The sequence below is a fragment of the Lolium perenne genome, chromosome 3 (assembly GCF_019359855.2).
Source record: "Lolium perenne isolate Kyuss_39 chromosome 3, Kyuss_2.0, whole genome shotgun sequence".
NCBI lineage: Eukaryota > Viridiplantae > Streptophyta > Magnoliopsida > Poales > Poaceae > Lolium > Lolium perenne.
Genome location: NC_067246.2, coordinates 346288796 through 346305629, shown reverse-complemented (window position 1 = coordinate 346305629; position 16834 = coordinate 346288796). Strand labels below are relative to the sequence as shown.

General features: G+C 42.8%; 1 protein-coding gene and 1 long non-coding RNA gene across 2 annotated transcripts; both read right to left on the bottom strand.

Moving 5' to 3' along the window:
- Window positions 1–447: 447 nt before the first annotated feature.
- LOC127346130 (uncharacterized) lies at window positions 448–1725 on the bottom strand. The gene is made up of 2 exons (XM_051372668.2): window positions 921–1725; window positions 448–823 (listed from the first exon to the last, which is right to left on the bottom strand). The coding sequence occupies exons 1-2, from the start codon at window positions 1614–1616 to the stop codon at window positions 581–583; spliced, it is 939 nt and encodes a 312-aa protein (XP_051228628.1). The 5' UTR covers window positions 1617–1725; the 3' UTR covers window positions 448–580.
- Window positions 1726–6912: 5187 nt separating this feature from the next.
- Window positions 6913–8414, bottom strand: LOC127338995 (uncharacterized). The gene is made up of 3 exons (XR_007874573.2): window positions 7675–8414; window positions 7427–7581; window positions 6913–7028 (listed from the first exon to the last, which is right to left on the bottom strand). It is a non-coding gene; the product is annotated as an uncharacterized lncRNA (long non-coding RNA).
- Between the last annotated feature and the right edge of the window lie 8420 nt (window positions 8415–16834).

The following is a 16834-nucleotide window of genomic DNA, read 5'->3' as shown; positions in this document are numbered from 1 at the left end:
ACAGAAGGCGGGATTTCATTTCAGAACACAAGCACAGATCGAAATAGCTCCTGAATGCACACGGCTTCAGATGGTCGCTCACGATATCTTATGCCAGGCTGGCTGACGGTACAATAGGTGGCTACGTTGATGTGTAGTCATACATTGTTTTCTGTTTTTCGCTGGTTGATTCTTGTATCAATTCTGGACGATGCATGATTTGTTTTGAACTATGTACTTGTAACTTTTTAATAAAATGCCATGTGTATTATCATGATGCAGAAGCCGAGGTCCAACTCCCCATTTCGAAAAAAAAAATACGGATCGAAATGGGTGGGCACAGTAGGAGCTGCAGCTGCAGCTGCATTTCTTTCAAGGAAAAAAAAGATAAAGAGTTTGCTGCAGACTGCAGCACGTACGTGGGCGGCAGGCAGCATCCATCGATCTCCTCAACGTGAACTGCAGTACTAAAAATATATACTCGCCTGAACTGGTAACACTAAATTATGTGTGATTTTTCAGATCCGTCGACCATAGACGCTGACGACTAGCTACTACTCTTAATTCTGATGTGACCATCATTCTACAGAAATTACATTATTCAGAAGGATGCGGAGGCGCGCGGGGGGAAGGTTGTGAGTGGCGTGGAGCTGGGCCAGAACTGCGCGGGCTTGACCTTGGAGACGCTGTTGAGGACGCCGAGCGGCGTGACGTCGCCGACCACCGTGACCTTCTTGCTGGCGATGTCGATGTCGAAGGAGGTGACACCCTCCATCTTGGCGATGTGCTTCTTCACCTTGCCGGCGCAGCCCTTGCAGTGCAGCGACACCCGCAGAACAACCACCTGCAGCAGATCGCAGATCAGTTTGGTTCAGTCACCATATATGTAGAGATTTCATCAGTTCATATATAGGAGTACTATATGGTAATAAAAAAATTACCTGTCCTGCCTGTGTCCGTCTCGTGGAGGACGACCTCTTCATCACCTCTTCCTGGTCATGGCCGTCTCTGTCCACCGGCGCAGCCATGATCTCTGACGACGACGAAGCAGAGGAAGATCCTGACGAGCTGGACTCTGCTACGTGCGCCACCGGTGGTTTCTCTTTCTCCTCGGGGAAGTGCACGGGCCAGGCCGGCAAGGGCGCGTTCTTACCGGGGAAAACGTCGATAAAGGACGGAGGAGGTGGCGGCGGCGGCGGAAGCGCGAGCATGTCGACGCCGAGGTCGTCGGACTGCATCCTGGAGGAGTTGAGGAGGAACCTGGAAGACGTCGCGGGGCTGACCAGTCTCTTCTCCGAAGACCTTCTACCACCATTAGCAGCACCTGCCGCCGATGCAGTACTGCTCTTCTTTTTCTTCTTGCTGTCGTGCCCGTGCTGCTGGCTCGAGTTCGGCGAGGATGCGGAGGAGTCTTTGGCGTCGCCGTTGTTGCTGAAGCTCGGCCTTGGCGGTTTGGAGGAGGTGGAGGTGCGGTGGGGGTCGCGGAGGCGCGGGGAGTGCCTGTCGATGAACCGGCTGCTGCCGCTGCCGGGGCCGGTGCTGGCGACGACGGAGGTGGCGTCGGCAGAGGAGCAGGAGATGTTGATGGTGGGCAGGCCCAGCCTCTTGTGCACGCCCTTGAGGAGCATAGACGCCATGGATTGTCGATCAGTTTGGGAGCTCTGGGTCTGGTTGGTGGCGAGGTGTTCTACCGAGCGATCGGTGCTCGCGATGATGATTCTCCTCTACTTGTGTGTGCCCACCGCGGAAGGGCCGCCGCTTTTAAACTTGGAACTTTGGAAGCAAAGGAGGGGCCAAAACTGATGAGACTAGCTACTCTGCTTCCTAGTGTCATACGTGGCACACATGTCCGTGTGCCATACTGCCATGCACATCTCAGACTGGCTAGAGCCGAAGTTTCTCTATCGTTTTTTTTTCGATCGATAATCATTTAGATAATAGTACTCCCTACATTCAAAAAAGGATATTGAAGATTTATTTAAATTTAAATGTATCGATACACTAAAAGGTGTCTAGATACATTCAAATTTAGATAAAGTTTTAACATCCCTTTATGAAGAGAGGTAGCAGGATAAAAAAAAAATTGATGGTTAAAACTATAAAGGATAATGCTCCCATAGATCTTCAAGGCTGAAATGTTTTCTTAGGTGAAACACAAGAAAAGCTGAGACTAAATGATACCTGTTCAGGATTAGGAGTATGCTGGCTACCACGATAGCCTTACAGAGGTTTACTCTGTTTTAAAGCTTGGGGATCTACGGAAGCACAAGCCATCTTTAGACCGCATAGCAACAAATACAGACACTAGCAAGAGTAGAAGGCGCGTCACCATCGTGCCTCTCCATCAGCGAAATCGGGCTTGTGCTAATTACCTAAAGAAGAGCGCATCAGAGCGGCAACCATGGTCAAATATGAGACCCATACATCGAAAGAGAAATACATGAAATCATAGCAACGAACACGAAAACCGACTGGATCCCGGAAGATCTGTGGGACACACATCTCCATTTATCCTCCGCCGTTGCTAAACGCACCAGCGAGGATAGGACGGGGAGAATCTTATCCCGATTTCTAGATGTAGCTGCCGCCTCCCATCTCGAAGCAAACAATAAAAACATAACATAAATAAAAAACAAAAACCCTCACACAAACAAGAGAACTGATCCATCACGGTTTCAATATCCTAAGATCACCGAAAAAGTAACGAACCAAGGATGTGTCCGGCAAGAGAGACAGATCTCGATATGGGTTTTACAGCCCCTCACGAGCATTGTCTCTCGTATATTGCTGATCTTTTATCTACTACTTCCTTTATCTCATAAAGGTTGTCTGAGACTAGTTAAAATTAGATAGATACATCCAAATTTTGATAGATCTCTGGCAACTTTCATGTGAGGTAGGGAGTATATTTGTGTGCAAATTTCTCTAGTTTTTAGGGTCAGTTCAGTCAGTGTACTACTTCACGTCTTCACCTACCAGACAATACCAGCAGAGACTGCAGCACATCAGGCGACAAAATAGAATCGTACCTAATACATTTGTTAACGCACATCGAACCTGCCTGCACTCCAGGCCCAGGAGTGCAAGCACACCATGTATGTCGGAATCAGCCCGTTATTGGACGATCTACATCTCACGGATTCCTGAGCTGTAAGTTATTTACAGTGGTACAAGAAATTTTGTTTCCTTCCGGTCGCTCGCTCTCTCTCTCTCTCTCTCTCTGTACTACTGCATAATGTGCCTACACAGTACAGTGTAATTGTATAAACTAGATGATACCCCGCGCGTTGCCGCGGTAAATAAGTTTAAATAATTTGAGAATTTATGTGCAAATAAAATAGGAAAACATTTCCTCAAAGGAAAGTAAGGAAATCACCAAGATATGTTTTAAACGTTGTTGTAGATATAAAGTGAATCATTCCCAAAAAAAAGAATAATAACAGATAAATAGCGATGAACTTCTCTAAAGAACCTTTCAAAAATGTTTAAAACGACTTGACTCAATTTTGACATTAGTGTACTAGCAAAATTAGGCACGGCGGCACGCCGCGCCCGTGCCATGATATCAAAGTCTAGTAGTTGAACTGTTAAAAAGTATCATTTGGAGATTAGGAATATATGTATGCAAAAAAGCAGAGGATATAGGTATATGTGATGATTAAATAATTTGTGGGTTTGTCTTGCATAGTTAGTGTGATAATGGTATGGTCTAAATTGTATACAACAGAAGTTAGACAACGTCAGTTTAGTACTGGATACATTTTTGGTACTCCTGTCTAAAGAAGATACTGAAGTACAGAGGATAGGAGCTTGTTGCCTGGTGCACCGGTGATCGGAGTCATTATTGTTATCACTACGCAGAGGATTGTTGATCGTTATATGTTGCGTGGGGAGGGCATGCACCATCGTTGGAGGGGACCAATGGCTCCGGTTCGTCATCAAAATTGTCAGTGTTGACTGTTTTTTCTCTTCTTCCTCAGCGCCTGCCTCTGGCAGCCTGTTGCTTTCTTCAGGATGTGGAGTGTGATGGCATAGCACAATACCTAAGAAATTGTTAGGGAAAAGAATATATCCTGGCAACAAATGAATTAGCACTTGATTAGATGACATCAGAAATCACACAGTAGATAGATCTTAGTACAACATGGAGAAAATGCACCAAATAAGTAGGCATAATTAGACACATATTAGAACTCTTCTGCATAATTAGACACATATTTAAACTGTCGTGATGAAGAAAATAAAAAATAGAAGGCACACAAAGAAAGGTGTAACGTCTAAATCTTTTCTTCGGTATGCTGGCCAAACAGTTCAGAATTATGATACAGAGTAGGAACTGAAAACAAAGAGAACATGAACTTCTTTTCAAGGAAGTGGTCACGGCCATAAGCCATAATACAAATTAAAGGAAAGGGAAACAACAGTGAATAAATTGAACTAATACAGTGGTAATCATGAGAAAAATGTAGCAGAAATGCATCGTCATTTAGCAACTTCACTGAAACACTAATATGCAAGCATGGAACTGATCCTTAAGTTTAACTTTGCAAGTATGGAATAGATCTAGAAGTGCACCTTCTTTAATGGTGCAGTAGCTGGTCCGGTGTTACATCTTTTCTTACTGTCAGGTGCTGAGCTTGTCTCCCTTTATAAGGAGCCCTGCTAAAAAGTGGTTTTGCGTAAGAATTTATCAAGACTGCAGGAAAAAATACTTAACTGAGCACACTTATGCATTGATACAGGGTTTAGTACATAGATACAACTTCTACTTAACAAGAACTACATAATAAAAAGGCCCCGGAAGGTCATTGGAAGATCATACAGATTAGGTGATTAATTATGTACTCCCTCCAGTCGTTAATAATCGACGCAGGAGTACGAGTAAAACAGTGTATTTTAGGTACATCTAGCGTCGATTAAATGGCATCAGAGGGAGTACATCAAAAGCCAAGGTAGTTTTCCTTTTGATAACAAAAAAAGTTGCAGATATACAGCATAGAGTAGGGAAATCAACAATCATCTTGGAGAACCAAACCGTTTCTGAGCAAATTAACCAAACATAGACCTGAGAGTTCCAAAAGCTTCATCAGCAGGACAGAAAATGGTAAACATGTAAGAATTTAATTCCAATACACAGCATGCGAACAAACCAAACCAGAAAGATTCTCATTGCTCAATTTTTTTTGGCAAGCACTAATTGATGGCAACAATGACATAATCATGCCATCTATATTTTGGCGCATAAAAGATGCTAATCCTTCTTTCCATTTATGGACCTGCAAAATAATGATTGAAACATGGAATGAGGAAATGCGATCAGTCGGTAAGAGATGCACTTAACCAAAAAATGCCCCGATTAATCATGTTAATAGGGCAATTCATTTTGTGGCAATAAGAATTTTTGGTTTCCTGTTTAACTGAATTATAAAGGCATTTCATTTTATGGAAATGAAAAAAGTTTCGGACTCTTATTATCATGCAAGCTACATGTGTCTGTGTAGCCTCGCAATGCAAAATGCCAGAAATTGTTCCTTTGAATCAAATAAGAGATGGAATAAACCACCAAACCTAAGAAAATCACTTAACAATATGAATATTTGTTCTATTAACAAAATTGGGTTACTGGTGAGAGAATATCCAGTGAGTCGTAAATGAAGTTCTTACCCCAGAAAAAAATTCTAACAGTATTTCATGCATTGACAGTTTTCTAAAAACAACTGACCAACCACGTAACAGTCAACAATTAACATATTGCTTCAGTAGATGTCAATTTGAACTCATACTTAGCAAGATGCAAGTAAGAGAGAAAAAATTAATTTCGCTGAGGAGTAACTATGCGATGGATGTTATCACTTATCAGCCAATGCAAAACAAGCATCAGACGTTATTAGTATAGCCTGACATCTTTCCCTAGCAAATGATAATGCCCTGCATTTTTAATCCAAAGATACGAAATAACATGAAAACTGATACTGAAGTATTTGATAGGTGTTGACGAAAAGGCATCATCATAATTAATCAATACCTTAGTAGCCACTATAATTGCATCGTCTGTGTAAAGGGATCCAGAAACATCTGGGGACGGGAGGACTTGCAAATAAGTATTTATTTCTCACGTAATTAACACTCATCTGTACATATCCTACATAAGATTTTGTGTGCTCAAAGATATTGACATCCAGAAACATAACTAAGATCAGGTGGCAAATGATCAGTAACTCTATCCGTAGAATAAATATTATCACCTACTACCTATTAGAAAAATATACGTGAATCAAAACAATGCAAAAAAAAAAATTAAAATTGCTTGATTTCCGTGACCGTGCCAACATCAAAACCTCCTGACTTTCTCCTACGCAGCTTGCCGAATAAAGGATAGTAAATACTATTAACATAGAAGGAAAGGTGGGTTCACTTTCTTCTATAAATAGAGGCATTCCCTGAAGGAAGTTTAACGATTACTTAGCAGTTGGCATTCCCTGCCGCCTGTTGTTGAACCATTGCCCTGTGGTGCAATCCCTCCTGGTGCAGCCTGTCATTGTCTTGCACTGCTTCACTTCGACAAGGGAAAATATATTATCAAGAATAGGAGCACTACACCATCAGAGGCAGGAAAAAATAGAGGTATCTGAAGATCGCCTCAACCAGCCCCGTGGCTCCACCACACATGGAACTGAAGCCTGAATCCTCAAGAGAAAAAAGCCCTAAAAAATATAGGTGCAAGAATATTAATTGTATACTTCAACAAAGAAAAGGAAATTAGCATACATGGAAAATGCAAAGTTCAGCATTTTCTTTTAGCTACGTGACTAAAATTTCCATAAACGCTACAGCCCATGTAAAACCCAAAATTATAAGAGCAGACACTGACCAACCTTCAGAAGAAAAACTACATCAAGTAACCAAGTGAGGGAGGGGGATAATCGGAGCACACCTGTAGCACGCCATGGACAACAACAGAAACCTAGTGCACCTATCTAGTCGTTGTTGCCACCGGCGCAAGTATCTCATACCATAAAATCCAAGATTTTGAGGTCGCACCTCAACATCTGCAAAGCAGTACCCAGATAAAGATAACTGCTTGTGTTGATGATTACATCTGATGCAAGGTGCATTCTGATTTTAAAATGTTTACTTCGCCACACAAGAATAATAACTTTTCAGTATCCATAACAAAGCAACAACGCCTAAAATGTACAATCAAAGAAAAAATACCAAAAATCTATGTCTATCTTCCCTATGTGGTGACCTTCAGACTACCAAAATTAAAATAAAAATAAAATCAACAAAGCATGTATTGAAGTGAGCAAATTATGCACCGTGTGTTAATGTTAGCATCAGTAGCTTGAGTTATTAATCCAAGGGATGTACAAATTAAGAATAGCTTTGTGGACAATCATTTGCTGCTGCAGAATCTGAAGAAAAAACCACAGAGCGGAGGGCTCACCTTGATGTTGTAGGTTGTCGTTGCCTGAGAGTCAAATGCAGAATCAGTGAAGGATGTAGGGGTCGTGGTTCTCCCAACGAAAGCTTTGCCGGGAGATGCGTCGTATTGCCAGCGACGTCCTCCCTTACATTGCCATCCTCCCTCTCCCTAGCCGCCTGCTCCCATTCCTCCCCACTCTCAAATCAGAACTGGTCTAGCTAGGAAGATCTAGATGTGAAGGGAGAGGAAAAAAATAGGGCATGACAAACCTTCGTGGGGATAGAAAAAGGCCACACCTGCCCAGTCGAGATGAGAGCAGTTGATTTGTTCCCGATTCAGTTTGTCGGCAGTCGTTTAGGTGTTTAGTCCACTGCTCCTCTGCGCGTATTGGACGCATCATGGCGAGCGGCCACCGATCATGTTCCCGATTCAGTTTAGGGCAGATGACGACCTGCCGCCGGTGACTGAGCGGCGGAGGTAGCAGCCAGACTGCCGGAGGAACTCGATCTGGCGAGCGGCGACCGATCTAGTAGGATGCTCAGGCCCCAACCCCACCAACCCCAAGCATCCAAAGCCAGAGGTAGCGGGTGCAAGCGGCCAAACAGCTAGCAGCAGCAGCGATCCCTCCTCTCCCTGGGTCAATACGTCGAAGCACCGCCGCCACTACTATGGATCTTCCCACCGTCTGCATTACCGGTGAGCACAGGGTCATCTCGTCCACTCCGCCGCGGCCGTCAACCCCGCGCCACACCTCCTCGCCGACACAACACCATCCGCCGCTGCCTCTTGCCGTGGAGTCCGGACACGCCGGCCACCACTGCAACTGTCGCTCCACCTCCACGTGCAGAAATAATCGCGCCGCCCGCCATAGAGCGAAGACGCGTCGGACGCCGCGGAGCTGAGACGCGTCGCCCACCGTCGCCGCGCCTCAAAGGGTTTCCCTGCCGTCGTGGGCTCCCACTTTCTCCGCCGCAAACCTCTTCTCCGGCCGGACGCTTTGCTTGGACTGGGAGAGGGTCGGATAGAGAGGAGTCCATACGGGGAGGCCGAGGAAGCGTGCAAGACAAAACTATTGTCAAAGCGGTTCTACCAGACCCACGCTGCCCAGTACAGCTTGAAGCTATGGCCACACCAGGTACAAACCACAGCAACCCTATCAGTCTTACTCTAAACTGCTAGGCAGCACCAAACTGTACACGAAAAAAGGCAATGTAAATGAAAGAACCAGAAGCACACAAGTTGCCACGATCGAGGTTAATTCACGGTGCGCTCAAAATTCTGTAAAAAATCAAAGTGGTTCACCTTTAGTATAGTAGATATACGGAGAAGGAAGGTTCACAATAAACAGTTAACACATTACTTCTTATATTTTCAATACAAAATATGCACAAAAAAAGTTCATATTGATTAGAAGCTGCCCGTCAAAAATAAAGATGCATACATACAACAGGTAGTACAAGTGAAAAAAATGCATAGTTGTAACGTATAAACAACAATTTCTGAAATCTGCAGTAGTAGATCAGTTTGTCATATGTAAATATTCGGCGTTCATATAAAGCTATGTATCGCTGAGTGAACTATAAAATCATCGGTGCTAAAATAGAATGTTGTAGACCCATATGAATTCAGCAAGATATAGATACGTAGACGACAGGACCACACAACATATCGTTGAAGATATTTCACTCACACGGATTGATATACAGTGTTAAACTGCAATATGAACAATTAAAATATTAAAATGTCATATTGTTTTATACAACACACTGTCTAAAGATTGGTACCTTTTAATCACTACGCAAGATAGAGTATACCAGTCAAGATACGATGATAAACATAACTCATCAAGTGATGTGTGACATACTACATGCTTAATACAAACTTACTTAACACGTATATCTCCTCATGTGCTAAACAACTAACAAAATGATCTGAAGCCTTCAATAGCTTCAGGCGCTGCTAATACATATGAAGATATTCAGTACTTAAAATGCTTTATGACCACATAGTATAACAAAAAAACAAAGAACAGTACATCACATACACAATATGGTAGCATGGCTAGCTAGTTTGTTTACCAGCAAAAAGAATGACATGCACACTCACGCAACTTCAAATTAGTTAATGTGAACCCCATGCAATGATCTTCCATCTGCAACCTCAATCCTAGCATTAAGATGATGCACGCACTCGCCCAAATGCCAGCAAGCTGCAAGCAGATTTTATTCCCATCAGTCGTGAACGCTTGAATAAAAATGATGATCCAATCAATCTGAAAATGAACAGGAAACCTTCCTAGCCATCTGCGCCTATTTGGCCTCTGGAGGACAACCTGACAATGAACAGGAAACCTTCGTAGAAACATCTGTAGGCCTGGAGTGAGTAGCACGTAAAATCCAACGAAAATCCGGCAAAATCAGGGGAGGCAAAACATCGACCAGCTTTAGAGCGGAAGAGCAATAATCTAACAGATTAATAAACATGAGTGGGGGATAAAAAGAAAGAGAGAAGCAAAATTTGGAGCGTACAACTACCAAAGTGAAGACCAGTGCCAGATATGAACACGGTCACACGGATACCCAGGGCAATACGGTGAGCTTTTTATACATGAAGGAGGCGCCTGGTTAGTTCCACCTAGAAGTTTCTAGTGTATTTGTAGGGCAATCATGGCTGATGAATGCTAGGCATCATAGGACGGTTTCACAAGCATTTGTGGAGAGGAGGGCATAGGTCGCAGCAGAAGAATTTGTACCATGAAGTCGTACGTCGCGGCGGTGGCGCTGAACACCATCAGGGAACACGAACGGACCAGGAGGAAAAGGACTCGAGAAAGAGCAAGCGAATGCAGTGGGGACTCGTCCAGGCCATGTATGGTCTCGTCCAGCCCAATTATTTATGGACAGGCCACGAAGGAGCAGCCCATAAAGAAATGTTGTAGATGGAGAGAGCGACCAGCGATCGAAGGCGGCAGGCGCAGAAGCCAGGGCCCAGGGGCGAGGACGCTCTTCGGGATTCACCACCGCAGGGGTTAAGATAAAAGGGGTGACGTGGACTTACCAGAAGCCAACAAAATGGGATCAGCTATTTAGAAAGAAAAGATTTACATCAATTTGCTAGTTTAATGACGATGCTGAGATGGCGTCCACGTCTCCACGAGGGGTCTGTACACGTCTATGTAGAGATTCGATGCTGCCACATCATGGGCGGCAGCAGATCTGTAACGTGCGCGCTCATATATAGGTTCAGTTACACACCACAGTGTTGCTGCACGCATATGCCTGTCTGTATATCGTGCTCGTCTCCTCCACTCTTCCTGCTGAGTTTTCCTTAGGCTGGTCATAGTGGGGAATTTAGAGCAATTCTAATAGTGTAGCCAGCTGCTGGCTATAAGTCAAGTGTCATGTCATCTATAGCTTACTTAGAGCCAACATATAAAATAGTGAGCTATAAAAATGTAGTACTTTATCAATGTATGGCCCACATTTCACTCTCACAAAGTGCTTAGGAGCACGTGCTAGAGCTGGCTCTTGCATAAGAGCTCACTCTCCTTCTCTCTCCTACTCTCTCTCCTCCAACTAAGCAATAATATACTATTTTAATCCTTATGCCAGCTGACTAGAACTTATTGTACTTTATCTTAGACTAGTAACATATGTCATGTTACTAGTCTATGCTATACCTTCATAGTGGGTAGTAACTTATATGTGGTGTCATGCATTGTGTCATTTATTATGTTGTAGACTCATTTTGTCTTGGGGTGTGTGATGTTATGGTAAGAGCAAGTACAATAGAGTCCAGTCAGCTGACTATAAGACATTAAATAATATATTTTAGATGAGTTGGAGGAGAGAGAAGAGGAGAGAGAAGGGAGGTGGGCTACTATGCAATAGCCAGCTCTTGCACGTGCTCCTAGGCATCTTGTGTCAACACCCGGATTTTTAAGTCCAGATGCCTATTATGCCATTCCTCGCAATCCCAGGAATATTGTTTTTGCGAGACATAATAGATTGATATCACAACACATCATTCATTACATACCATAATCGTCTTACAAATAAAGGATCACATGATCCAGTCTCATTACAATAATAGAAGTTCTATTTATTCATTACATAACACATAGCGGAAGCGAAAGTAGCGTAGTAGTAGTCCATCTATTCCACAGGCAACTGTTGACGTCAGGAGTGATCCTAGTTGTCGTAGACGTCCTGCTGTCCTTCTTCCGGGTTCTGGTACTCGTCTTCATAGTCTGGCCATTTGAATAGCCAGGGACACAGCCATGAGTACTTTAAAGTACTCGCAAACTAATACTAAGGTAAACACTATCAACTATAGTAAGGGGGTTCTAAGCTCTAGTTTCATTTGCATAAAGCCAGTTTTATTTCATAAGCACTTTAAAAATCAAAGCCTCTTCATTTAACTAACTCAAGTGGGAACATTAGTGTCATTCCCACAACTCAGTTGTGATTCAAAGTCACAGTCACCTTTCAATTCAAATCACAAGTCACCATTCATATTTTTAGAAAAGTTCTGATGACGGAACAGTATGGCCTTTCCAACTGTCCATAACCGCGGACACGGCTATTCGAATAGGTTTAACTCTGCAGAGGTTGTACACTTGTGCCACAACAATTGCAATAGTTCGTCAGGGGTAACTGGCCCTGATTTATCGTACGCAGTACGCGAACTACCAATCCTAACCTTTCATTTACATACTCTAGTATAGGCACCTCTCCCCATGAGCTTGGCCTCCCGGTGAAAACCGCAGTCAACCCGGGAACTGCACAGGGCTTGGGCCGGACATTCACCTCATTTCACGTCATATCGTATCGTTGTGTTTGTTGTAGAGGCAGCCCTCGGCCTAACCCCGATGACGCTTGTTCAGAGGGAACCCATACTAAAGCACATAAATTTCTAGTTAAGCCCTTACCCATATTGGGTATTGTGGGGGTACTTGTAAAATTGGAATGGTACCGCATCCGAACCCAACCATCAGTGTTTTTTTGATAAAATTCACCAAGTCATTCACCAGTCATATTCACCTTCAAAATCTCTCAATAGAATGACTCATCATTCCAAGGTTTTCAAAGTCATTTCAAATCACAAGTTCCCAACTAGAGTAGTCACTTTTAATATTGAGCACTAGCAACTAGTCATGAGGGGTGCTAAGTATCTTGGAGCTTGCTAGGCTAGGTGTGATTCTCTTGTACTACTCTATAATTCAACCAAGTAAATCATAAACCAAAAAGTAACTTTGATAAATCAAGTAAAGCTTGTAAAGTAAAAACTTGGGATAGGTTCATAAAGTAAAATGTAATGGTGCCTTGCTCTAGTAGAGCTTTGCACAAGGGAACCTTGCAAGAGTGTTAGCTTGCCTTGATTGGTGATGTGATCAAAGTTTTCTTGCTCTTCCTCTTGGTAGAAGACCTCGTCCTCTCGATAGTCTCCGGTACTAGCGTCTATAAACGAATACGAGGATACAATCACCAAACAACACTTAAGTAATCTTAATTAGCCTTATTGGCTCACACAATGAATCTTAGCATCACTACTTACATTTATTCACAAATTATACTAGGGTTTCTTTATTTAACAATAGGAAAATAATTTCCTCTCATTGAAAATTTGAAAGTAGGGTTTATCTTTGGTTTGGAGAAATAATTTCCTCTCATTGAATTCTTCTTAAGAGTTAATTTCTCTTATGAATAATATATGACCTAGGTTGACCAAAGTCAACCTCTTCATACTTATCATTTGAGAAAATGATTTAAATGAGGTTTCGTACCTCATGCATTTTAATACTAACATGGTAGTGATTTAATGCCACCAAATAATTCATTATGAGATTATTAGACCATGGTCACTACCTCATGTTGAATTACTTGAGAACAAGATTTAAATGAGAGGAATACCTCTCATATGATTTAACACATAAATGTAACTAATTTAGTAAAAACTACTATTGAGGTGATTCAATATTCTCAAATAACCAGGGATGATCCCATGTTGACCAAGGTCAACACTTCACACTTAGTATTTGAGAACAGGGATTTAATTGAGATTCATCATCTCATGTGATTTAAATAACTAGTGCAATTTAAAAACTATGTTGGTTTAAATTCTACAAGTGAGCAAGTATGAGCCTAAGCATTTAAAGGTCAACACATTACTTCATATTACTTGTGAGAATGCTTTAAATGAGGTGCTACACCTCATTGATTTAAATTCTAAAATTTTGGATAAGGTTTAGATGGGCTAGTATTGACTACATAGCCAATATTTTGATTCTAGCCCATGATCATGTACAGAACCCATATCATCTTTTTACATAGTAAATTAGGGTTTGTTAAAAGTGAATTATTGCAATTGGATTCACTTCAAAATTCAAAGTGGTTGATTTTTAAGATTTATTTGAAAACTGAAAAGTCTCTGTTTTGTTATTTTTGCTATTCAAATTCTACACAAGATATGAGTTTGAATCCAGTGGGGTTGGTTAGAGAAATTTATAAGCTTTCCAGAACATTTTGATTTGCTAAATTTGGATTTGTAGAAATTGAACTATTCAAATTTGAAGTGGGCAGCAGTATTGGATTTGAACTAAATGGATTAAACCAAATTTGAAAATACTGGGCCACGCGGGAAAACGAAACGGGCTACACAGGAAATAACGGACTGGGCCGGCCCAGCTAGCGCTGACCACGCCGCGGGCCGCCTGACATGGGGTCCCACGCGTCAGTGGGTTACTTCACCGAATCGGTATCCACTTACCTAAGCCGTGCGATCAGACGCTGATCCGACGGTCGACCGTCGTCGTTGCCGACGGGGGAGGAGACTTGCTACGCCGGCGAGGTAGGGGGTCGGAGGGCGCTGTAGGTCGCCGGCGGTCGAGGGAGAGGGGTGAGGCGATGTTGTCGACGACGAGACGTCGACTGGTAGCAGTTTCGAGGCTCGGGGCGGCGTGAATTGGTGGTGGCGATCTGCGGGCTCCGGCGACTCCGAGCTCGCAATTCGAGCTACTCCGGCGAGGTGGAGTGGAATTGGATGGGGGAGAAGGTTCAGTGAAGAGAGGAGAGCAACTTGTGTGAAGAGAGGGAGAGCTGAGAGGCGCTATTTATAGCGGGCGGTGATGGCCGTGGTGTGCTGTGGAGGTGCGCTCATGGCGATGGCTGTCCAAGGCGCGAAGGGGCAATCTAGGGGGCGCGTAGCGTTGCAGGCATCCGAGGGGTGCTAGTGAGCTTGACGGCACGGTTAAAGGGGGTCTGAGGCGAGCTGGCGATGATGGCGTCCGTGCAGTACCGTGGCGGCAGGGAGTTGATCATGGCGACGGTGAGAGAGCGTGCGCGAGCTAGGGAGGGTGTCTAGGAGGTAGCTGAGGGAGTGGTGATCATGCGTGCCAAGTGAGAGAGGGAGAGGAGGTCGAGCGAGTCCAGGCGAGGGCGTGTACTGGCGCGTCCAGGGTTGGGTCGGGGCGCGGTCACCGCGTGTCTGGCACGCCGTGGCGAGGTGCTGGGCGCGTGCGTGTTGGCTTCTAGCGTGCGTCTCTTTGCTTAGGGGTAGTACGAGCGTGTTTAGGGTGATGCAGGGAAGGCAGTGGACATGGTGTAGGGGAGAGTAGGGGCTCAGGTTGCTCGAGTGCCATGGTGGCCGGCATGGTACTCGGTGTGAAACTTTCTTTCAATTTCTCTACTTAAAATGGTGGTGCAAGGACATGGCAATGATGCAGGGGTTGCAGAGGGGTGTGATGATCACAATTCAAAAGGGGTTTAGCTCAAAATCCAGAGGATAATAGCATGTCTCTTATTTGACAAAAGATGCCTGCAAGGTGTTCGACTAAATGGCCGCAAGAAACTTCTTTTCAAAATTTGAAATTCTTTTTGGTGCACTTCATTTATATAAATAGAGAAAGGGTTTTGTGGTGGTGGTGGTCATTTTGGTGAAGTTTTGTGAGATTTCAAAATGGGGTTGATCTTCACATTAATTCAAAGTCTCCACTTGGCACCTTCTTGCTGGTCAACCTGGTCAACATTTGCAGAGATGGTCAACATGAAAGTTGTTGACCTTGACTTGGTCTTGGATGAAATGGTCATAGTTGACCAAGTTTGGTTTAGGAAAGAATTAAACCAGAGGGCTAAAGAGGGGATCATGTTAAAATTTACCCAAATGACCATCATCACATGTGAGATGGTTTTGAGTTTTCCTTTGATTTGATTCTTGTTCCTTTGATGCAAAAGTGTTTGTTTTTGTTATATAAGAGTTTTAGAAACCATAGGTCAAGCAATGGTGGCCTCAAATGAGGATTTGCAATTTTGGCCTAAGTGTAAGTGAGTGAAATTGGGGAATTTCTCACTATGTGATTTCTCTCCATTTAATTTGACTTTGGTTGACCCTAATGTGATTCTTATTGGTTTAGAAACATTTTCAAACCATTGAATCCATTTCAAAAGGTCTTGGTCAAAGATTTGCAAAAATGGCCATAACACATAAGAGGTGATGTGTCAATTTTTATTATTTTTGAAAAGGGTTCACCTTGCTTTACTTGTACATGGGTTAGGGTCAATTTAGGGTTATAATAGGTTGAGAGATGGTTTCCCATCATTTGGTCAAGGTTTTAAGTCATAGGGCAAAAATTGGGTATTATGGCTATGTGCCACATATGCCTCTATGCATATGTTGCATTTCATTTTAAATTTGACTTGACTTGACCCCTTTGGTGTTGTTGAGTGTTGAAATGGTATATGGAAGTGATACAACCATTCACAACAAGTCCTAGGGTCAATCTTCTCAAATTCACAAATTTGCATTTTACTCTCATATGCCTCTATGGCATTTTTAGTTTCTTTTTATTTTCTTTGGAAACCACTTGGATTAGGTTTGATTAGCCTTGGATAAGGTGTGTGAAGGTTTTCCAAATCTCTAAGCAAAGTAGAAAGCTTAGGGTAAAGTTTTATAAATATAGCCATAGGCACATATGCCTTTTTCTTATTTGATTTCCTTTTATTCTATTTTAACTAGGGTGGTGAAAAGAGGGATGAGGTTTAGGGTTTAGTGTGGTTCACAATGGTTCACCACCATTTAGCATAATTAAAAAGGTAGGGTTCAAGATTTACCTATTAGGGCTAAATGCCCCCATATGTCTTCTATTTTATTTTGGTTTCTCAAAAATAGATCCAAATGATTTTTGGAGAAGATTAGGGTTTAAGGTTTTTCTTATTTAAATTTCTTTCTCTTTTATTTTATTTGGTTGGTGATCTTCACTTGATCACTTTAGGGTTTTAGGGTTTAACACATAAGAATACTAACACTCATCATGGCAAAACACAAGATTTAAACAAGATCTATATGTATCCTACTTAATTAATAAAAGTTTTTGTTGGTTCCAAAATTTGGAACTAGGGAACTTCATTTGTTTTGTTTTGAAATTCTTGGGAT